Source organism: Rhinolophus ferrumequinum, assembly GCF_004115265.2.
Source record: "Rhinolophus ferrumequinum isolate MPI-CBG mRhiFer1 chromosome 5 unlocalized genomic scaffold, mRhiFer1_v1.p scaffold_110_arrow_ctg1, whole genome shotgun sequence".
Lineage (NCBI taxonomy): Eukaryota > Metazoa > Chordata > Mammalia > Chiroptera > Rhinolophidae > Rhinolophus > Rhinolophus ferrumequinum.
This window is the reverse complement of record NW_022680355.1, coordinates 12,375,859-12,399,972: the sequence shown is the minus strand read 5'-3', so window position 1 is coordinate 12,399,972 and position 24,114 is coordinate 12,375,859. Positions and strand designations below refer to the sequence as shown.

General features: G+C 43.5%; 1 protein-coding gene across 4 annotated transcripts in view; it reads left to right on the top strand.

Moving 5' to 3' along the window:
- The window catches only part of PRKCQ (protein kinase C theta), a 111,571-nt gene that overhangs the window by 64,378 nt on the left and 23,079 nt on the right, over positions 1–24,114 (top strand). For all 4 annotated transcript variants that reach the window (XM_033100803.1, XM_033100805.1, XM_033100804.1 and 1 more), the window contains 5 exons: positions 1,528–1,657; positions 5,034–5,143; positions 5,891–6,008; positions 7,397–7,557; positions 10,771–10,944. In XM_033100803.1, coding sequence (XP_032956694.1) covers positions 1,528–1,657; positions 5,034–5,143; positions 5,891–6,008; positions 7,397–7,557; positions 10,771–10,944 — 693 coding nt within the window. The remainder of the gene's footprint in view (positions 1–1,527; positions 1,658–5,033; positions 5,144–5,890; positions 6,009–7,396; positions 7,558–10,770; positions 10,945–24,114) is intronic.

Here is a 24,114-nt window from a genome sequence, read left to right as displayed (position 1 = left end):
TCTGCCCAAATTTTAACATTTCAATGTATAATCAGTATAAAAATTGAGATATTTTACATAATGTTTTTCATACAAAGTCTTCAAAATCCAGGGTGTGTTTTTACACTTACAGCCCATCTTGTCACCACCTTGCCCTTGTTCACTGGCCCATGTGACTCAGTGACTGTCACAGTGGAAAGTACCGATCTATAATCTTTCCCACATGTATCTTGAACCATTTGGGCCTGGGTGCAAGGTTTCAAGTGGATGCCTTCTAGCCTGGACTTTGACATTGGCTGTTCACATTCACACGGAAACGTTGATACGAAATGAGTTTTGAAAGTTATTTTTTTCTTGGTTGAAAATGGCTAGAGTAAGTGCTGGGCAACTTTGAAACAATTCTAAACAGCCATTCTAAAGACCAGCAGCCTCAGAGGGAAGGAACAAAGACTGCATCACTTGCATGAATAAGTCATCCTCATGAATAAGGCGTGTTCCCAAATGAACTGTTTCATTAAAAACATGCAGACATTATACTCATAAATCTTAAATAAACAGAAATTTTCCTATTGCACAAGAATATTGGTATTCTTGCCAGGATTCAAACTGCCTGATATCTTGTTGTTGTTCATGTGATAAGTTTGATGAAAGGAGAAGATTTAAACTCTGGAAAATTGTTTTTAAAAATCTGTAACATATCTACCACCAGCATCCCTCTCTCATCTCCCCTCTCCCCATCCCCTAAATCATACTTTCGTTTTGAGAGAGAGAAGAGTAACAGTGAAAGTGAATGGGTTCTGATTCTAACGGCCAGGCTCATAGCTATCCCAGTTTGCTTGACGGCTGTGTGACCTAGACAAGTGTCTTGCCCTCTCTGTGCTTAATCGCCTCCTCTATCAAAGGAAGATACTGGTAGAGGCTGCTTCAAATGGGGTTTTTTGAGGACTATATGAGATATCGCATGTGTAAAAGATTATAGATGTGACATAATGTGTCCACGGCACCCAGCAGACCTGTTATCTACCTCTGGGCTCCTCAGCTCACGTACAATAGGTGTGAAATGCTTCACACTTTAGGCTCTTATGCTAATAAACCCATGGCAATGTGTCCTCTAGAGGAGGCCTTCTATAACATCTTCCAGAGGTTAAAGCACCAGTTCCGGGTGAAATATTTATATTAAAAGGAAATATTTATATTAAAATAGGAAGGGAGGTGCAATGTTTATTTAGCTCCCCTTTCAATAAATAGCCCTAGTCCCTGCTTCCTGAAATGTGAGCCCATCTGTGGGGACTCCTCAGACTTCAGCTGTCTGCAGGTCACTTGGCTACTGGATAGCACGTGCTTGCCCCTCACCCAGAAGAGCTACATAGCTTTCTAGGTTCTTTGGACAGGATTCTAAAGCTTGACAAGTAAAAACTGTGGTTTAAAATACACATCGGTCCAATGGTTTTATTATTCCGCTAGTGATGCGAAAGTATCTGCTCAGACGTCAAAAGCTGGGAAGCCAGAGATACACAGCATCACACCTGTTTTCTCCTTACTTTTCAGTTCCACAAGGAGAGGTTCAAAATTGACATGCCGCACAGATTTAAAGTCTACAATTACAAAAGCCCGACCTTCTGTGAGCACTGTGGGACCCTGCTGTGGGGCCTGGCCAGGCAAGGACTGAAATGTGACGGTGAGTCTAGTGGGAAATGAGTGTGGGCCCAATAGAAGCCCCAGCCCCGGCAGTGGATTTGCAGCTTTACAGGCGAGCAGGAGCGGGAGGGACGGGTGACAGAGCTACGGTTAAAGTATAACCCCCTAATCCCCTCCCCCCACACTCACCACCACCCCCATCAACACCCTAATCCTTGAAGCCAGGTAAGTGCAAAATCGGTCCATTAAGTGATCAAGGCTCCTGGGCAGCTGCTTTCTGTAGTGCCAGTTCCTGGGGAGCAATGAGAAAGCATTTCTCCTCTGACTGGTCCCTTCCCTCTGCCTGACCTGCTGTCTCCCTGAGCCTGGCCCCTGACTCTGGCAGCTCAGCTGTGCCCTGCCCCCACCCCCCCCTTGCACCAGCCGGTGACATTCTTCTGTAGTCCCATCAAGGAGCAAGCCCGCCTGTCCCCCTGGCTGATGGGAGGTCCTGCACAGAAGAATTCTGTGACTTAAGCTAGAGCGTCTGTGTCCAAACAGGCTGCCAGCTCGAAATGCCCACGAAGGGGCTGAGCCCGGCTGCCACTCGGACCCTTCCTTACAGCAGGGGCTCGGCCTCTGCAGTCGTCCACTGGTCAAGTTCTTCAGACCGACCCTGAGAAAAAGCAAAAAAGGCTTTCTTGCTCTAAAATTCCTAGTTGCTAAGGCAATAACCTTTAGAAACTGAGATGCTGCTAAGCCAGGATTAGGGGGTAGGAAGGCAGAAATTCCAACAAGAATGACAAAGCACTTCTGCCTGTTGAGTGGGGTGAGGGTGGGGAGGGGGCCCGGATAACATGTTCACAAAGGAGGGGGTCCGGCCGCAGAGAGACCTTCCTATTTTGAATTCTTAAATATAAAAGCCATTTTTCTTGGCAGCCCCCTTTTATTTTATGTCACTGGCTAATCGTCTTATCTCTTAAGTGACAGAAGGCAGCTGACTTAAGGTGAAAGATCACCTTCAGGAGCGGCCCCCCCTTTCCTTGTCCCAGTGCATCCCGTGTCTGGGGAGCCAGAGGGAGTGACATCTTAATGGAGGCGGGAGGGGGCAGGTTTTCAAATCATTACTGAAAGCAAAACTCACATGCAGTCAAAATTCACCTTACGGATCCCTCCATAGCCCACGAACACTGCTCCGTGCTTTCCTCTCCACGCCTGTCCAAAGGGCCCGGCATTGTACGGAATATATTTACCAGTGCACAGGCAACAAGTAATTTCAGACATCCTAACTGTACACACAAGACATGAATTATGAAAACCCCTCTGACGGCCTCCTGCCCCTATGAGGGTCTCACAGTTCAGGGTTTCTGTCCCTGGAACCCCGGGTGCCCCACAGGCAGAGGCCCAGCCTGTCCCGACAGCGTGATTACCCTCTGAGCTTAGAACTTCCGCAAGGATTCTTGGCATTGTTTCACGGCTCACGGACCTGCTTTGTTCTGCTCTTTTCTAACGTTCTTTCTTCTCCATTCCATTCTCTTGCCCACTCTCCCACCTCCTGCAGGTCAAGTCGCCCCCCTCCCTCTTTTCCCTCATCCCCTCTCCTCTTCCCTTTCCTCCCCTCCCTCTCCTCCCGTGTCATTCTCTACTCTCACTGTTAACACCCCCAAAGTCGAGTTTCCTCACCTCATGTCCTCATCTTTGTCACCTCCCACTCTCTTCCCCACTTTCTTTTTCCCTCATCCTTTGCTGCAACTCTCTTTAATTTGCTCTCTTATAAGCCACCTTCCTAAGTAGGGCTTCCCTTCACCCTGACCTGTCTGCTTTTCTCTCTCCGCTGTAATCCCCATGAAAATAGTCATCAAAAGGGACCACTGGCACTCACAGAGATCCGTGTATCACCTGATAGGTTAGTAACAAAGCCTTTGACGTTGTCCAAGTGGTGGGGGCGGGGGGGGGGCCTTTCTTCACGACCTTGCGTCACAGACAAGCTTAGACCTGGCTACAATTTTAAGGAGCCTGTAAAACTCTCCAGCTGCTTGTGCTAAATCCTGGCGGCCTGCCGCCCTAAGCCTTCTGCAATGAACCCCGCTAACGACCCAGGCTTCAGAAGGGCAGCGAGCCTTTACTGTTTTCAAGATCACACTTTGAATGGATTCTCATGACTACATCGATGCACATATACTGGGACAAGGAATAGCTTCATGCTTATTCACGTACAAAATGCTGTTTTATTGTGCTTTGTTATGAACTAGCTGGGGAAGAGTGAGCTAGCTAAACGTAGACGGCGAAGGCTGCTAAAATTTCACCTCAATATTTTAATATATATTCCACTGTAATAAATCATGAAGATGAAAGAGAAGTTGTATATGATTAGCAACTGTGTGATGCCAATCACTGTGCTAAGTTTTCTGCATGCAAATGGGCTAATAAGCAAAGAAGATTCAAACTGCGTGACTGCAGGGCTTCTCGTGCCTACCTCCAGTATAGTGCCTAAGTCCCTATTGGTTTACCTTTACAGAGTTAAGTAGGACTGAGATCTGCTAAGCTGGAATTTGGAAATCTTTGTTAGCTTTTTTTTTTTTTTTTTCCCACCGTAACAGTGATGTTTCATAAGCAGAATGTGAATTTACTAAAACTCACGACATGATGTAATAGTCGCCTTTACACAGACACACAGATGCACGCACGCCCCCACCCCGATCCAAGGGGGCACACACAGTCACAGTGAGTGGAGGGCAGACCTCGATCGTGCTGTTGTCAGGACTAAGGAATCAGAACACTCCCACAGGATCGTGAGTGTCAGAGCGAGACGCCTCCACCCATCACTGAGCTCAGCTGGTCCAACTCTCCCCATAGTGTGAGAAGGAGCGCTCCAGCCACGTTCCCTCCTTCCACCCCCCAGCCCGGAGCACACACAGACCACCCCACCATCTCAATTTCAGTGCCGCAGACTGAGGCTGCCCCTGGGCTGCAGCCTGAAGGGGAGAGCCGCTCCTTGCAGCCCACCCCGTGTGGGCCAGAGGACGCTTGGGCTCTGGTCTAGAGTGGGCATGAATGAGCTTCAGGTCCAGCATTGCACGTTCCCACCAGTGACAGCCAACACAGTCTTTTCCTCTCAGCAAAGATCCAGTCTAAATGCATCCTGACAGCTGACTGCCCTCCCTGGTTTCATCTCTGGTGGGGATCACGTCCCAGCATCACGCCAGGACCATCTGGTCTATGCATGTAGGTTTTGGGAAGGGGAGGTACATGAGCGGTGTCAGCATGAAAGCACTGCCCTGACTGGTTTGTATTCAGTGTCTCCCTCTGCTGGGAAGATGTCACGGGGATTTGCCAGCTGTTCCTTCAACATGCGTGTACCGGAAATAGATCATGTGCCACGGCCCTGGGAGTTGGTTCTGGTGCTCTGGCTCACGGCGTCACTGTCTTCCTTTCAGCATGTGGCATGAACGTACATCACCGATGCCAAACAAAGGTGGCCAACCTTTGTGGCATCAACCAGAAGCTAATGGCTGAAGCACTGGCAATGATTGAGAGCACTCAACAGGTAGGAAAGGCTTTTAGGTGACAAGTTCCCACAATTTCATCTCCACGAGGACTACCCTAGTCCCTTTGCTCTTTGATCTGTAACAACTGAATGGGACGATATGTGTCTATTTCTGAGCACTTGCCTTTCCCCTCTCACCTTCACACCCAGATCCTCTTTCTGAGATATTTATTTAAGGCATTTGCATTGTACGGATCTTTATAAGATCTTAAATTCTTTGTGGGATGAGCAGGGGCAGACACAAATACATTCGTTAAAATTATGGAGGATTGATTCATCACCAGCTCTGTACCTTACACTAGAGCTACGTAATGGCCTGGGGAAAACACTTATTTGCTGAAATCATCCCTAGAATGCCCTCAGAACACTGTGTCCAGGCCACTTTTTGCTTTGCCATTTCCTAGCATGCCAAATTCGTATACCAAGAACAAACCATCTTTAGGAACCGGTGATGCTATTTGTCCATCCAATGATCTTCTATTCTTATTTGTGACAGAAGTGGACGGCATGGGAGAAATCAGTTAGCCCCCAGGAAAAGGATGAAGGAAGTGAAATACACTCTGCTTGAGCATAAAATACAATAGACAGACTCTCACGGGATATGGGATCCAAAGAGTCTTAAGGAAACGAAGACCTTTGGTTGTCCTATGTCTGTAGAAACCTTAAATGGCTTTTGTCCCCATGGAGAGCAGGCTGAGCTGTTGCATCAGTGGTGGTGGGTGGTCTGACTCTTTCTTTGTAATCTAGGCTCGCTGCTTAAGAGATTCTGAACACATCTTCAGAGAAGGTCCCGTTGAAATTGGTCCCCCATGCTCCATAAAAGGTGAAGCAAGTCTGCCCTATGTATCAGCACCGGGGAAACGAGGTAGCTATCCTGGTCCCTGTAGAAACCAATGGCAGTAATTAATGTTGATTACCCCAGTCCTCTGTATGGACGTTCTCCTTTACCGGGTCTGAGAGATTATTATTTGCTGTTTAGAGGTTATAGACCTAGCTACCAACTAAGAGGCTCCTACTTCTTCGAAGTGAAACCAAAATGCTCCCCAGTAGGAAACCTTATTAAAAGGGTGGGAGGTTTGGGGTTGGGGGAGGAAATGGGATGGGTCCGGAGGAAACCGCTCTAAATCTTTCCTTAGAATGTTAAAATGTAATTTCCTATCGCTGTTAAACCATTATATAGAAATAAATCCACCATAAAGCTCAGTGATGGGAAGACCATCTTCTGCTGCACCCTCGAGACTGTTCTGGGAAGTTTAAGAGTAGAAAGGGGAAGAACAGCAAGGCCCAAAGTCCTTCACATTTAGGACAAGATGGAAGTTTATCCAGCCTACTGTTTGAAGGTCACTCGTGATAAGATGTGACCACCTGATTCTGGAAACTGAGTAGTTTCAGAATACATTATAAAATACTTACTTTCCTTGGATTTAGGGAGATTATGAAGGATAAACCTAGAGATTGAAAAATAAATGTCATTACTCCAACCGCAAAAAAGAAATGATAATTATGAGATGTGATAGTGGCAATCATATCACAACACATAAATCTATCAGATCAACGTAGTGTACACCTTAAATTAACACAAGGTGATAGATATGTCAAACACGTTGCAATAAAAAAAGAAAAATTACAGACGGGAGAGAAGGAAAGAGTCCAAAAAATTTTCCCTACACCTCCTCCGGCATGGGGTGAGGAATAAATCAACTTAAAATTTTTTAAAGAAAGCTTGGGATTAGATTTGAGGAGGGTGTCCAGGCAGAGAAGTAGAACGTGTCTCAGAGATGAGGCAAGCAGGCAGCAGGTTGATTTGAAGACGGTGGCGAACGATGTAATTCGGATCTTGAACAATCTGCCATCCATTTCCTCTTCCCTCCTCTGGTAACTCAGAGAAATTGACGCAACTGTGCGTGTGAGCCACGTGAGGACCTGAGCACCATTCTCCTCACATTTGGCTGAAATCCCTATTCGGCCATGATTTGACATTAGAGAGGTGCTCATTTGTGTTACGCATAGTCTTCTGCTGACTGGAATGTTTCCCAGCTTGAAATGTTCCCCAGTCTGTTGGGCAGATCAAGAGGCCCAGTCCAGCCCCATACACCAGGCCCACAGGCAGGAGGGGCCCCCACCATACACAGCAGGAGCCCCTTTTCCACATTATTGCACTGGAGCCTAGAATGGACAAGTGTGTTCTCCAAGCAGCTACAATGACCCTCCGTTGTGCCTCATTTCCTTTTAACCACTGGTTGCCCTTTACAGAGCCTCAGGGGATCTCCTGGGAGTCTCCCTTGGACGGGATTGAGAAAACGTGCCATCGTCCAGAACCCGAACTGAACGCAGAAAGGCCATCTCTACAAATGAAATTAAACATCGAAGATTTTATCTTGCACAAAATGTTGGGGAAAGGCAGTTTTGGCAAGGTATGATACTGCACTGTAGAATTTTACGAACCAGCTTCCAAAAATGGAGGAGCCAAGCTCCTGGCCAGGAGGACTAAACTCGGGGGACCAGAACTGTGGGTGGGTGAGCAGGGAGCATGTTCCTGCACGTTTCATGAGAGGGTAGGGATGTGGGAGTAAAGAGGGGTTCAGGGACTCCAGCAGGCTCTGCTTGCTGGGAATGGTTGTTCCCAAGCCATTTCGCTTCAAAGGTGTCCATGCCATGAGCTTATTAGTTTGGAATCTTTGGCCACCTGAGAAATGGGAAGATGCTTCAGCAAGCTGCTATTTCACACAGGTTTTTTTGCTTGTTTGGTGCAGTTTGGGTTGTTGTTTTGCTCCCTTCTAACACCTAGAGTGTTGTTTTACTTCTTACGTGATTCTTTTTCTCTATCAAAAATCCTCACCCTTCTATTAGTTTGCTAGGATAACTACAATAAAATACCACAGACGGTCAGCCTCCACAATCAAGATTTATTTCTCACAGTCAGGAGGCTGGAAGTCCCAGATGAAGGTGTCGGCAGGGTTGTTTCTTCTGCGGCCTCTCTCCTTGGCTTGTCCATGCCATCTTCCCCATGTCCTCTCGTCGTCACCCCTCTGCGTGCCTGTGTCCTGATCCCCTCTTCTCAGAAGGACACCAGTCAGGGCCTACCTCAATGACCTCATTTTTACTTAATCATCACTGTAATGACCCTGTCTCCAAATCCACTCACATTCTAAGGTCCTGGGAGTTAGGACTTCAACCGATAAGCTTTTGGGAAGGGACACAATTCAGCCCACAACACGGCTATAGCTTGAGAGTCCTGGGAAAAGCTCCCTGGAGAAAGTCCCTCCTCTAAATTCTTCCTGCCACATACTCGCGTTATGGGCTATCTCTGCCAATCACAGGGGACAAGGAGAGCAGGAGGAAGCAGAAGACATCATTTAGGAAATTATAATCAATTATCAGTGACGGGAGAATATTTATAAGCCAGTGATTGTCAAGAGGGATGACATGGGAAATAGGATATCAGGTTATTTGAGCTAGGAAGGATACCTAATGTACTACATTTGTGGATGTGATGCCTTTGAAAATTGTAGCCAGGGACTACTGTCCCATGAATTTGTGCATCCAAAACCAGCATTGTGCTTACCACCTGTTCACCAGACTCTGGCTGTAAAACTTACCCAGTTTATTTAATAATAAACAAACTAAAATGCAACTGATTGTTGTCACAGCTGAATGACATTGGGGTTTGGATTCAAACACCGGTGGATCGCCTGTGGCAAAACCTATTCTGCCCTGCACAGGGTAGCTGATACCCACTAATTCCTTTAGTTCGTTTCCACAAGAATATGAACCACAGCAGGCCCATTTGGTGTTGATCTGAGTGTAACAGGCAATTTTGCCACCAGTCTTCATTATAATTGAGCATCAATGAATATGCCAGGATAACCTGTTACCAAAAATGGAAAACACATTACAGAGATAGGAATTACCTTTTCAACGTCTTACTTTACGGCTGGTTTTGGGATGTTTTATTGAACAAAGCAATTACCAAAACAGTATTTTTAATTGCTAATGCAATGTTTATCTTTCTCTGTTCCGGTGTGGATTTCTACACTTGAACATCCACACCTACAAACCTACAAGCCTTCGTGAGTATCTCAAGGGACAAGTGAGCAAGTGAGAGCTTCAGGTTTCCTCTGCTTTACGTCCCCGGCATCAGCGCCCTGGGTCTCTGCACCGTGGGACCCAACGAGAGAAGGAAAAAGCAGCAGAGCACCACGGGAACAGCCATATTTCCTTTCCTCACACACAACACTGACAATCCTCCAACGCCTGTTTTTCTTCTTTCTTTTCTCTCTCTACAGGAAGTATGGCTCCCCACCCAAATGGTAGCCTCTATATTCTTGTTCTCTATCTACTTTGAGCCCCAGGAGAACAAACTGCATGTTTTGTGATGCTATGCACATTAGCCATTTGCCCGAATTCCCATCTAAGCTCTTCCCCCATCTATCAAGTCTTGCTACCCGAAAGCTGTACATCTGCACTCTATCTTTTGAAACATAGACACATGCATTTCACTACTGGTTTAGCATCACTGACTTCAGTATTCCCAGAAAGTCAATAAAAGATACAAATGGCAAGTGCTGTTAGTGACTGTCATTTAGAGAGCATTTCATTGTTCACAAGCCACCGTCCCATGGTATCCCATGGGATTTTCACAGGGGTCCTGTAAGTCAGAGAACATGCTGACAGCCCTCACTTTTACACGTTAGGAAACTGAACCCCAGAGAGGTTAACTACTTTGCCCACATTCCCACAGCTAGTAAATGTCTGTGAAATGAGGCCAAGCTGGAGTTTCCTGCCTCCAAATGCCAGTGTCCTGTCAGTCGTCTGTGGCTGTATCTTTTGCAAAGGCCAAAGTTGTAGAAACTCTCCATCAAGTGCTGTCTGGTGTCCTTTCATGTGAGATTCATGACGTCATGTAGAAAAAGTAAACTCTCAAGTTCAATTTTCCACCCAGTAGCTCCACGAATTTGAGAAGGTTAAGTTACTCTTTGAACCTAGTTGTTTCATTTTTCCTATCTGCCTTGCAGAGTATTCTGAGCTACGAATTAAATAGATAATAAGACAGCACCTGTATAGTACAAAGCAGAATGTCTGACACGTAGTAGGTCCCGAAAATGGGATTAAGTGTCTGTGCCATCAGATAAGCTGGTGTGCGAGCTTTAAGTGCGGAAGAGAGTTCTAATCCTTTTTGGCCTTGAAAGACCAGATAAAACTTGGAGTAGGGTTTGATGCTCATTTGCAGTGACGTTTCAAGTACAATCAAATCCTACACCCCACTGCGAGCTGCCGCTTCCCTCAGTACACATCTGTCTCTGTGGATTTTTATTATGAACTCACTCAGGTCCCTGGGCAGACAGGCCATACCTTTTTAAACAGAATTTTCCAGGGACTGAGAATAACCCATCCAATTGCGCAGTAGTTTCGTGAAACCCTTTGAAAAGGTACAAGGAGAGTAACAAAGTGTCAAGTGACACCCTGCACCAGTGAAGCACTCTATTTTGTCTCCGTAACGGGAATGGAGGGGTTTGGAGAAGGAATCTTCCTTTCTCACTCCATGCATCTCCCTCACGATTTAGTCTCTTCTTTAATGAGCATGAATCCAAATTCTAGATTAAAGTAACTTCTTCCATTCTTTCTAGGTCTTCCTAGCAGAGTTCAAGAAAACCAATCAATTTTTTGCAATAAAAGCCCTAAAGAAAGACGTGGTTTTGATGGACGACGATGTTGAGTGCACGATGGTAGAGAAGAGAGTTCTCTCGTTGGCCTGGGAGCATCCGTTCTTAACGCACATGTTCTGTACGTTCCAGACCAAGGTATGGCTTCTGCACAGAAAACCCTTTGTCCTCCTCCCCCCAGTAAATCCACCTGTCCAAGCACGGTGCCCCCCATGGCGCCCTCCCTGGGAGATGTGGGGTAAGGTCTCCATTTTTTTCTTCTTTACCTCTCAGTCCACCTTCTAGCCACCCAAACAAGTTTCTTCTCCTCTCCACACCATTGAAACAATACTTAGAATTTTTCCATGTAGTGGATTAGGAAAGGGCTTGACTTCTGGATTTGTCTGTTTGCTTTTTTAGAATTTGGTTTAACTTACATAACAACTAGGATCCGTGGCAGTTTGTGACTTGCTTGACAAAGCAGTCACTTTGCGGGGGTGGGAGGGGAATGTGACACCTGTTCATTCGTCTACTTGAAGAGGCAGAAGTTGGGAAACAGATCAAAACGCACGTGCACTGGTCTTTCCCTTTAGAAGGCAGGAGACGAGCAGCCGTCACCCGGGCTGCGAGGCCCCAGCAGTGGGGTAAGAGGGTGGATTTGGTCAGAGGTCTCTCCTGCTCTGGGAGGGGGCTTGTCCTGGTCTCTTACATCCGTAAAACAATTTTCATCACTTTTTCTGTTCCTGACTCAAAAGTCATCCAGGATCATCTTAGAAAATTTGGAAAATGCTTATACATTCAAAGAAGATCCTTTCTAATCCCACAACTTGGCTATATTCTCTATTCACACTTTAAAGTTTATCCTTCTAGATTTTTCCCCCGAGTAGATTTTTAAAAAATAAAACAGCAACCTATTGTAAATATCAACGGTTCTGTAAGCTGCATTTTTAACACCCTAGTTACACTTTTCCTCACCTCTGTGAATATTTTTCTATAACGTGACTTATCTAGTTAGAACATGTATAACATTTTGTTCTGGTTTAAATAACACTGAAGTGAACATCCTTGCAGGTCAATCTTTATGCACAAGCATTATGATTTCCTTGTTTCACTTTTCTACGCTCCTTCACCCCGTCTCCATCAGATGTAGCATAGAATAATAAGCAGACCCATGTGGGATCGTGTGGTTAAGATCCAAAGTGCGTGAAGAGATTTTTCTCTATTTCAAGCCCTGATGCTAGTGGAAGTGTGAATAACAGAGGGGCACTAAGCAGCCGGTAGCCGTAGTGGGTATTCGTGGGGAAACTGTAGGAATTGGTCAGAAAATGTAGAGAGCACCTAGGGCTTTCATCCTCATTTCTCCAGCTCCCAGTGGGTTCTCAACAAATGTGTAATGAAGGAGTGAATGAATAAATACACTTAGCAAAAATAGTGTGAACCAGACCACAAAAAAAGCACGTGCTGAGCATATACTGCAATCAAAGCACTGTGGAGGATATGGAAATGTAGAGCACACTATTCTCCTGAACTCGAGAATTTCATACCCTAATAAAAGAGACCAGGTGCTACTTCAAACAGTGGTGAGCAATATTACACTGCAGAATGCAGACTCTAAACACCAGGGCTGAGAAAACTTAGAAACTGGAGTTCTGGGATTGGGATAGGCAGAAAGGGTTTGGGGCAGGAGAGGTGTGGGGGCGCTACAGGAGAGAAAGCACGGAGGAATGAACGGACAATAAATGATAAACTGCTTATGAGAAAGCAGGCTTATTTTCTGGGGCAGGGAGTACTTTGGAATTTCTGGTTATGAGTTTGATTTTCTACTAGAAGTTTTGTCCTGGATATCACAAATGTCTGTTGGTCTGGGATGGTGTAGATATGTCACCAAAAGGCAAAGTGAGGGACTCTTCAAGTCTGTCTTCTGAATTTTCTGGGCACCCCGGTGTTGTTTACCATGTCACTATTTCTCCTGAAATACCGGGAAGCTAGTATAAATGCTAAATACACCTTAGACCAGGCTTCTAGGGGCATAATGTAATCCAGCTCCACTTGGCACCTTTTCCCTGCTGGTTTTTTTTGTTTCAATATTTGTATATATGATTGTCTTCATGTCTTGGGGGGAAGGCTATTACGAATCCCACTTTGGAGAACAGGTATAGTCCCTTCTCTGTTCATGTGTCAGGGCTCCAGGCAGGACTCCCTTCTTTCCCTGCCCCGGGAGACACTCATAAGGTTCCGTGCAGCCATTGTGCTTCACCCAAAACGGAAGTCAGTGCATGGGAAACGTGGCAGAGACTGTGCACACATGTGTCAGTAGGACTGGCTCACCACGTAAATTTCAAGGAAGTCAGTCCTTTTAGACATAAGAAATGGAAAAAGTTTAAAAGCTTGCAGTACACTTTCTGAAGGACCCTGGGTTGCTTTTGAGATGTCCTAATTTATTATTCAGATCTTGCCTGTCAAAGAAAATAACCAATTAAATACCTCAGGTGAGTGTACAAAGCAGCAATTGATATGAACGATGATTTGCTCTAGGAACATTCGGAAATGGCCTTTTTGAGGGGACAGTCAGTCACCTTTGCATACTAGTGAAGATGTGAGATAAGATAATGCCTATTTACTTTTCTAGGGAATTGTTGTTTTTTGGAGAAAGTTATTCATTTGCTTTGTGCCTGCAAAGAGCTCACCTGTTGAATGCCAGATAATTCGGCAGATTCTGAGGATGGTATTCCCTTGTTATTGATCAGGGCATGTGGGTTAAATCATTAGAGGCTTTTGAGTTTCGTGTGTGGGGGCCCTATGACCTGTTGAAGTGTGAAAATAAGGAAAAGTCACGTAGGAAGCCACAAAGAGTGACAATAGCTGTGGACTGACCTTCTGAAGTTTAGTCCCAGCTCATTCACCCATCAGCAGGGCTCTGGGGCTGTCTCCTCCCCTCCCTGCACGGGACCAGTAGGAGTCACCAGGCACCGTGTGTGACAGCTGTGCCCGGGGCGTAGGTGTGCAAGGCAGTGTCTAGGGGATCTGATGCTGCATGTCAATGAAGCTCAGGAGGAAAGAATCTCTGAAATTCATTCATTCTCTCCATGTTAGATCAAGGTGACTTTGTACTTCATTCTGGCTGTGACACAAGTTACTGGCATCAGAGTCCAGTAGAAATCACCACGATGAGAGGCTGGTGTCTTAGCAAGAGGAGGGAATGACTTGTTGCCCTTTCCTTTATTTTGTACTAACATTTCTTTATTAGTTGTAATATTTATATTCTGTGCCTCACATGAAAGTCCATATGTCTTGAATTGCACAATCCCGCTTCGTATCAAATTCAGCATGTACGCTGGCTAACTTTCCCACGACTGGATTTCAAACCCATATATCCAGTACATATTTTCTAAGAAAGGTGAACTTTGCTAAGACAATTCAACTGGGAACTGGGAACAGTGTTCAGTCCTACCCTGTGTCTCTGTGTCCAACTATTGGCCTCTTACATGTTCAGACCATGGAAGTGTCTTAGTGACATGACATCTCTGTAGTAACTAAATGCTCACCTTTGGGGAAGAAAACACACTGAGAAAAATAATTTTCCTCTCTTTTTAATTGTGCTAGAGTAAAAAAACAAAAAAACAAAAAGTCAATAACTCAAGTATCCAAAGTTTCTCTGATCTATTTCTGGTAATACTATGGAAAAATAAGAGGGTTTAGTTCCAAAATGAGTTTGGAAAGGAAAGATGTGTCTCACACTGTGAGAACACCGTTTTCTTTTGTTTTTTAAGGGGGCAGTTTTCCTTAGAAACTGAAAGTGAACTACGGCCTACCTTTATTTGTGTTTTTGAATTCTGAAAGGTCTATCTGTATTCAAGTCTATCTGTATTCAAGTAATTTAAGAAGTGTTACCATTGCACACCTTAGTTTTTAGGCCATGTTTTAGGTCACATGAGAACACCCCTGAGCCCCTCCTCAGGTTGGGTGGGGTGAGGCGCTGTGGGGTGGCAGGTCTCCATACAGACGCACCCCCCGGCGCCACATCAGGAGTCACGACACGAGTGTTCATTCCCACGGACACCACTGCCCTGACTTCCACGCTCCCCATCTGAACCAGCTCAACCTTCTCAATCAGTAGTACTTTGATGGAAAAGAAACCTGAGTTTCATTTTCCATTTACAGAACACACAAAGCTTGACTTGCCGACCGACTGCAGCAGGGTCATCCCTGTCTCTGTTTATGGTTTCAGGTTAGGAACTTACGCCTGACACTTCGTGTGACTTTCAACAAATCACTTAACATTTCTTTACCTTGTCCTCTTTTTGCCTCCAAAAAGAAAAACAAATGTCTTTTGTTTTGTTTTGTTTTTAAAATTTAAAAAAAAAAAGCACCTGCAGAGGAGCTTGAATCCTTTGTGGAGAAAATGCCATACTAACTGCAAGATTTTATTTTTGTTTGAAATAAAAGAAAAACTCACATGGCAGTTATTTTAAAAGTATGTCATTCTGGTAGTTTCCATGGTTTTGAAGGCAAAAATCCATCTAAGATTGCCAGAAGGGTTTTAATTTCAAGCATTTCATTCAGAAACTGCCTCATCTCAGGAACGCTTTCGTCCATAAACCCTCCAGCTGAGTTAGGAGCTCTGGCAATTATCACAATTTTAGCAAAGAAAAGAAAAAGCACACGAACCCCACATGCCAAAACACTTATCCATGAACTAAGACAAGAATTAACTTTTTGTGTCATCCCCATTCATAGTGACTGGTAAGCCTCTTTTCTTCAAAGTCCTCCGGCAGTTTTCTGATACTAAGAATGCTTGGAAAATGTTATTTCAGAAACTGCGTCTCACTTTGATGCACAGATGTTCGATTTACAGTCAATTTAAAGATTTCTGGTAAATTTGTGTGGCACGCTCTCCCCCCCAAAGACATGCGAGATAATCACGAATTAAGGAACAAACATTCAGGTGTTCGGTGATCACGAGTGCTGCCTGGGGAGTTGGAAGTGTCATGCCCTTTCTGCACACCTGCTTTGTAAGCTCACAGCAACTTCCTCTGTTAGTTGTTCTCTCAAAGCCCCCAGAGGATTGTCCCCAGCTTCCCACCAGGCACGAGCCTCTTACATCTGCTTCTAGAGTATTATAGGAAAGCTTGCTCAAAACTCTGTCCTTCATAATGGCTTTCAGATCCACTAAATCCCACTTAATAACCATTCCCTTTGGCTCCCTCGGGCGTCTCAGCTTACAAGACCCAGAAAGGTGGTTTTGTTCCTGTGTGGCTTGGCCTTTTCTGGGACTGCCTTCAGAGGCACTTACTCTGTTTCTCCATGTAAATAATACATTCCTTGATTAGCAAGAAGCATGGTTTGTTCTTTTCCTTTTCTTCATTTTCCCACAGAACGCTAGATAATGTTCTCGGGGTGTGGGAGTAGAAGAAAAAGAAATCATCCTATAGTAATTATCTTGGCTGACTATAACACATCTGCCAGAATCCTCAGGTGCCAGAGAGGCTGGTCCTGGACAACCTCAGACGAGGGGACGTCCACCTTCAGCATATCCGCTTCCACCTCTCCTGCCCTGCAATCCTGAGTTGTCCTTCACCCCGAGTTCCCAGCCTCTTGTGCCCACTACAGCTGCTTGACTCTCTGCGTTGGTCCCCAAATCATTCTTATCTCTTCATCTCTCCTCATTAAAGCTTCCAGCACTACAATGTCCTTTTCTCAGCTAGCAGTGTTAGAGAAAACATAAGATACGCAGCACGTGCTGCTAACTCCTGCTAAACTAGGGCACTTGGAGATGCAGTTCCATATTAAAGCAAAACCACACAGCACCTGAAGGGTGACGGCTCACAACCTGAGGAGGGGACAGATGTGGGACTCGGCAAACAGGCAGTGGTGGAAATGGCGGGAAGACGTGAGAGTTGGCATACACCCACTGACGAGGTTCAGGCACCACACCAAAGAAAAGCCCCTTCTTCAGAAGCAGGAGGAGGAAGAGGGGGGAAAGCAACAGAAAGATCCCTCAGGGAGGTAAGGGGAAGACCAGCGGAGTCGAGCCAGTGGAGAGGAAAGAATTTCAAGAAAGTGAGGACCGACCGTGTATTCAGAGTGGCGAAGAAGCCAACTGCTGACTTCGTTTAAGAAGAACAGACAGAAGCATCTTAGCAGGAGGATGACAGCGTATGGCAGGTTGACAGAGACATAAGGACTGAGCGGCAGCAGGTGGAGGTGGTGGTTATACAGAAGTCTTTCAGGAAGTACGTTTCAGAAGATAGAAGCCTGCTATGATCACAGGATTTAAAGGCTGAGAATAATGGAAACTGCTTGAGACAGAGAAAGAACCCAGACAATAGGGAGAAGTTTGTGGCGGAAGATTCTGGAAGGAAAGGGGTGAGGAGGGTTGTTACTTCTGAGAGATGAAGTGAGGAGGCAGGAGAGAGCGGCTCTGTTAGCAGGAGAGGAAATCTGAGGGTGCTCACAGTGAGTGCAATCACCCCAACAAAGTAGGACATTGCCTCAGGCTAGAAACGAGGGCCACACGACCAGACTGAGACCCTGGAGACACAGAAGAGACTGGAAATGTCAGTAGCGGGGGCACCAAGAAAGATACAGTAAGAGACAGAAGAAATTGTGAGGTACTATCTAAGGACCAACGTTTAAAGGGAAAGCGTCTGATGGGAATTTCTCAGGGATGGAAACTGGCAAGGTGCGATTCGCCTTCAAGACAAAGACAGAGAACTTACCGTGGGACTTCCACAACCCTTGCACCATCTGCGTTTATCCAGAATGGGAATGAGCTCTTACATCCTAAGTGCTTAATAGGTTAAAAAAAATAAGCAATAGTTCTCCAGGAAACGCTATGAAAAAAACCTGTTTCTAGAAGAGCACTTACAACTATTTTAAGTGGACACTGTCAACGAAAATAAATTAAAACATGTTTCTAGAAGTCATCATTTCAAGGGAGATTTTAAATAGAACCTACAGGGCTACCTCCTTTGTGTCAATTTCTACCTTTATAGGGCAAATAAACATTATGAGAATTTAGGAGAACTTTATTAGTCTCCATATTCTTGTCCTTATTTTATTGCTATTTGTATAAATTCCATATGAGGAAGACTCTAAAGAAAGTTTTTCTTCTAGTCATATACATTAGCATTACTTTGAATGTACTGGCTGGTCTGTGTCGACGAGTTTTTTTAATTAATAGACTTTATTCTTTAGAGCAGACTTAGGTGTATAGAAAACTTGAGTGGAAAGTACAGAGTTCTCATATATCCCCTCCTCCCACCTAACCCCCATAGCTTCCCCTATTTTTGACATCTTGCTTTAGTGTGGTACATGTACTATAACCACTGAGTCCATATTGATGCATTATTATTCACTGAAGTTTACATTACGGTTCACTTTTTATGTTGAACATTCTACAGGTTTTGACAAATGTATGACATGCATCCACCATTATAGTGTCATACACACAATTGTTTCCATGCCTGAAAATCGCAGGTGGGAAGGGAGGTGTTTTATTCTGAGGACTGTGTTTGTTTTTTAAACTTTTATTTATTTAAGGGTGTTTTGCCAGGACCCATCAGCTCCAAGTCAAGTAGTTGTTTCAATCTAGTTGTGGAGGGCGCAGCTCACAGTGGCCCATGCGGGGATCCAACCAGCAACCTTGTTGTTACGAGCACCACACTCCAACCAACAGAGCTAACCAGCTGCCCCCTGACCACTGATCTTTTTATACTATCTGCACAGTTTTGCTTTTCCAGAATGTCATATACTTAGAACCATGTAGTCTTTTCAGATTGGCTTCTTTCACTTAGTAATATGCACGTCAGTTTCCTTCATATCTTTTCATGGCTTTTAATAGCTCATTTCTTTTTATTGCCAAATAATATGCCATTGTCTGGATGGACCACAGTTTGTTTATCCATTCACCTACTGGGGTACATCTTGGTTGCTTATAGCTACTAATTTGATTAGTTATACTCATTTCTTTTTCTTATGACAGACTCAATAGACAAAGAATTTTTTCAATGTAAGGAGGCAGATCCCCTTATTTTGACACCAAAGGAACTGAGATCCAAACATCAGCCTAGCTGATCACAGTCTAGTGCTCTTCTCTAGATAACACTCTCAACCCAAAATTGTTAATAACCTTGAGATTTCAAGGTACTTAAACCTCAAATCCAACTCACGGCTCAATTAACTGGAGAATTAGCCACCGCATGTCCTAAATTTAGACTCAAGCAAAAGGGGCTCTCCCCACCCTCTCACTTGGGAAGCCTCCTTTGGCCTTCCTCCAGCCACTTCTCCCCACAGAGCAAGGAGTCAGGCCCCTCTCTGTCCCCATCCCTGTTCCTAAGCCATGCTCCAGAACCCCAGAATTCCAGACCCAAATAGCTCAATGCATGTGTGAACATCTTCCTAGATTCTGCTGTAGGAAGTGGGAGCGGGCAGGAGTTCTTTCCCCATGAGACCACTTAACTGGGGCAAGAACTGGGGGAGTTCTAAATTCGTCACTGGCTGTCTTGGTCATGATTGACGTATATTTCATAGGAATATACTACGATATACATACTTAGTTTCACAGTTGATGGGCTTGATTTATAACATTTAAAATTTTAGACACATGGTATGGGGCACCTGTTTGTATTCTTGCTCCAGACCTTGTAAATGGTGGAGCCCTCCATACAACTACGTGCTTTCCTTTCCTGTGTGACAGAGTAACAACAATGCATGTAACAAAGTTCAACATGGACTAAGGAGTCCTTACTATGTGCCAGGTACAGGGCTACATACTATATGTGCATTATTTCATTTAATTTTAGATATGGATTGGCTCTCCGTTGTTCCTCAGGGTGCACTTTCCAGAACTTTCCATTGGCTGTAACAGGATATGTTCCAACACAGAGCTGAACTCTACTCTCTGATTTCAATATTATACCATAATCTTGGATGCTACAGCATTTATTACATATGCTTAACATATGATATTCTTAAAGGGGTACCGGTAATGAATCTTTTGCTTCTAATTTTATTTCTTCTTCAGACATTGCAAATCTTCTCTTGTATAAAATTCATCACATTAATTTACTAGCCTTCAAAGGAAAAATAATAGTAGGAAAAAACGACTACAACTATTCTTTTCCTCCTTTTCCCACTTTATTTTTTCTGGAGAGGGAGTCTATATTAATTCCTGAGCTCAATTGCATGACATTTGCCAAGTTCTCTGTGTAGTTTCAAAATTAATTGTTATTGGTTTGATAAAGTTATTATTAGCTAATTTCTTTAATGCTATAAACTTGTCCTGTATTCAACAAATACAGGCACATTTGGCAACCATTAGCTATACTGAATAGTCATCGTTACTAAATAATTTTCTGAGCTCCTTATTTTCATTCTCTTATTAAAAAGGAATGTAATCGTTCTAAGGAGAAAGCAGTGTAGAAGTTAGATCATATCAAAATAACTTCTGAGTCCATCTCTACATTTCCCCTTTACTAATTCTAGAATATCCCTTCACAAAATGTTCTTTTAAAGAACTATCTTACATTATAAATATTGATATATTTTGACAGCCCTAGGACTTTTAACTTCTTTAAATGATATTTGTGTGTGCAAACACAGTCCTGTGAGAAATCTATCACTTTAATCTTGCATTTAGTCATATTTCTTTTATATTGTGAACATAGATTTTTATTTTAATGATGCTTCCTTTTTTAAATCTTTCTGATATTTCTATTCTTTCTTTGAAAGAATTATTCTATTTGCATTATTTTGATGAAATGTGATTTTAAAAGTATGTGATCAGATGACTCTACTACCCGGTGCCTTGGAGATACTTTATTTATTTAAAAACCTGCCAGTTTCAATTTAAGTGACCTGAGAAAGATGGCATCTGACTTGATACCCAACACTGAATGTAAATTTCCAGGCCAACACTACAAATAGGGTTACCATGTTTCCCTGAAAATAAGACCTAGCTGGACCATCAGTTCTAATGCGTCTTTTGGAGCAAAAATTAATATAAGACCCAGTCTTATAAAGACCGGTATAATGTAATATAATATAATATAATACCAGGTAATATAATATAGGGTGACTAATAATGAAATTGACTAGAGTACAAGGCCCTAACTATTCCTTGTACTTTGGGGAATCTGCTCTTCATAGCCTAAATCTGAAGAAGAATAATCTACTCCCTTGGCAAATAGTGAGAATCTATGCCATTTAAACATAAGGGAGTAGAAAAATCACTCATTTAAAACTTTTAAGTAAAATTCATTAATACTTTCCCTCATTATAAAAGTAATTACACCAAAACATCTTTTCAACACTGGAAAGTACACAAAACTATTACAAAAGAAGAGAGTTGTTCCCAGTTATATTGTTCGAGGATACCCAGATGTAGGATTTTGGAGCATATTCTTTCTTTTCCTTCTTTTTGCACCTTTTTTCTTTATATCAATGATAATTGAGTAACTTTAAAATCTTCCACAGAGAAGGTCATTTTCACCTCGAAATCATATTCCTTAAAACTTGCCCTTTATGTTGAAACTCAATCTGTTCCCGAGACCCTCCCGTACCTGTGAACATACTTGTATATTTCTCACCATGCATGGCATGTGTATCACATGTAATAAGTATTGTCATGAACACAATAATAGCTGACATTTATAGAGCATTTACTGTGTGTCAGTCCCACTCCGTGTTCTACACACATCACACATTTTAGCGCATTTAATCTTCACAGTAACCTTATGAAGTAGACACTATTATTATCCCCATTTCACAGTTAAGGAAAATGAAGTGGCCCTAAGAGGGTCAGCGACACATTAAAGGTCAAACAGCTACGAAGTAGGGGAGCCAGGATCCGAATTTGGGCAGCTTGGCGGCAAAGTCCATAGGCCTAACTGTTACATTGCCTCTCATTTGGAGACCTAATCATATCAAAGAAAACAGTTTTAAAATTCATGAAATAGGGTCCTATTTGTACTTCTGTGATGAAGAAAAATAATTTGGTTGTTATTAATGCAAGAAGACCCTGTGGGACAATTAAGCCAGTAAATACCAACGAAGGCTGAGTTCTCACTGCAAGGTACAAACCTCTAGAAACTGGAACATTATTTCTGACATATACTGACGAATCTATTGAAGGCAGTGAATTTTACTAATTAGAATTTACAGTAGAAATATAAACAGGCCCTAAAAAATGAGTTAGCTGGTCCACAGAGAGCCATTTCTCGCTCCCTCCCCTCTCCCTACTCCTCTTCCCCCGCCATCTGTCTGTCTCTCTCTCTCTCTGTCTCTCCATCTCTGTCTCTCTCTCTCTCTCACACACACACACACACACACACACGCACGCACACACTCTATCTCTACATTTTTATATAGAAAGTAAATATGTGATTATCTGTTAAGTTTGTTATACTACATTCTTTATGAAAAAGGCAATAAACCTGTTTTTCTAGAATGTTTTAATTTATAGCTCAATACAGAAGAAAGGAATAAAGTACTCCAAGTTCAGAATTGCTCCAGCCTTCTAAATTACAAGCATACCTAAGGAACTGAGTGTTGGTGTGACCACACCGATGCAGGACGTGTAAGTGTACCAGTGAGACATTTGGGTGATCCCAGCATCCAGTGTGCCCAGCAGGTATGCCGGCCGGATGCAAGCTCCACCTCAACTGGGCGCTCCTCTGAGCGCACAGCTAGGGCAGCCCTGATCCCAGCTCTGTGTTCTATTTTGAGACAGGAAGTCCCTTCATGTCCTCATGACCACAGAGCTCAGGATGTCAAAAAAGGCAGCACTCACAGGTTGTTATTCTCAACTAAAACTTTGCTTTGGAGGCACAGGAAGTAGAAGTAAAAATGCAAACCTTCACTGAAGGGGACCCCCACCTCCATTTCTAATTCAGATTCAGTGCATCAACAGTGTAAGTAAAAAGAGTCACAAAGGCAGAGAATCAAAGTCAATGTCTTGGCTAAATTTAGACCGGAATGATTTAAAGGATTTGGCCTTGAAAACCACTGAAATTAGTACATAATATATGTTATCCAAAATCTATTTTTTTCCAGCGCTTGGATTAGCAGACTATTTAAATATGTCCATTTTTGTATACAGCGTTTACCTCCCTTCCTTTTTTTACCAGTATAAATTACTTTTACAGCTACATTTCATATAGATATTTCACAAAGAAAATGAATACAAAGGAATTTAGAATCCCCCTAAAGCGATCTCATGTTTTTATAAGAACACAGGGGAACCATCTATACAGTTCTTCCAACCAAGTAATGAAAGATACTTGTGAAAACTGGAAAATTCAGTACTTTGTACACAAACACACATAATTCTTTGCAAAAACACGAGGCTATTTTGAATTTTTTGAAAGTACTCAATATATATTTAAATGATTATGCAAGAATATAACAAATACCATTTTTAAAAGCACCAAAAATAAAAAAAATAAAAAGCCACAGAGCTGTGAATACCCATCTAGCTACAGAATATCAGCATTGATTCTTGCCTTCAGTTGTCAGAAAATCACAGCAAAGCAATAACCGTTACTCTCTTGTTTTTATGGTCTGGCATACAGAGCAGCACGCGTATCACAGGTATGTTTGTAAACTGGAGAGCTGATCGATAAATAAATGTTATTGAAGGGTATATCCAATGCTCTCTTGCTAGCCAGAGGTTGGGCAGCATTAGTCAATGAATCACCTCTTCCAGTGGCCCTGATGCAATTATACTGTCAAACCCCAACTCAAACGCACTTCACCGACAGGACGCAAACATGCCCAGTGTTTCATCGTTTCATTAATAAGATCAGTGGATGAAGGAACAACAGTCAGAGAACTTACCTTGAAGACCAGGTACACGAAGACTCATGGGAACACTCACTTTGCAAATCAGTCCACCTTGCAACCAACAGAGGTTGCAAGAACCTTAGTGTGTTTCCTCCTGCAGGAAACTTGGCCAAGTAAGGCAACCTTCCAAATTATAAAATTCACTTTTCCAAGGAGCCAGTAGGTAGGCAAAGTGAAAACAACTCACCGACTGCTTGGACTGGGGCGCAGGTCCTAGGGGTTGAGGTCCACTCCTTTGTTTCGATTCGTTTCCAAAGTCAGAGGTAATACTCTTCTCCGGGCAGGCTTGCGGGAGTTCTTCCTAAAAGAATAAGACGCACGATTCAGAAACAAAATGCAAAGACCAATCCAGAAGTCATTCTCATGCCATTCTCGTCTACTCAAACCAGGGCTAAGACACAGTCTGTTCTAACCCAGTCTGCTTTTCAGCCCTGGGCCCGTGGTGGGATTCATGCGTATGGTAAAGCAGCCAGGATGCGGACACAG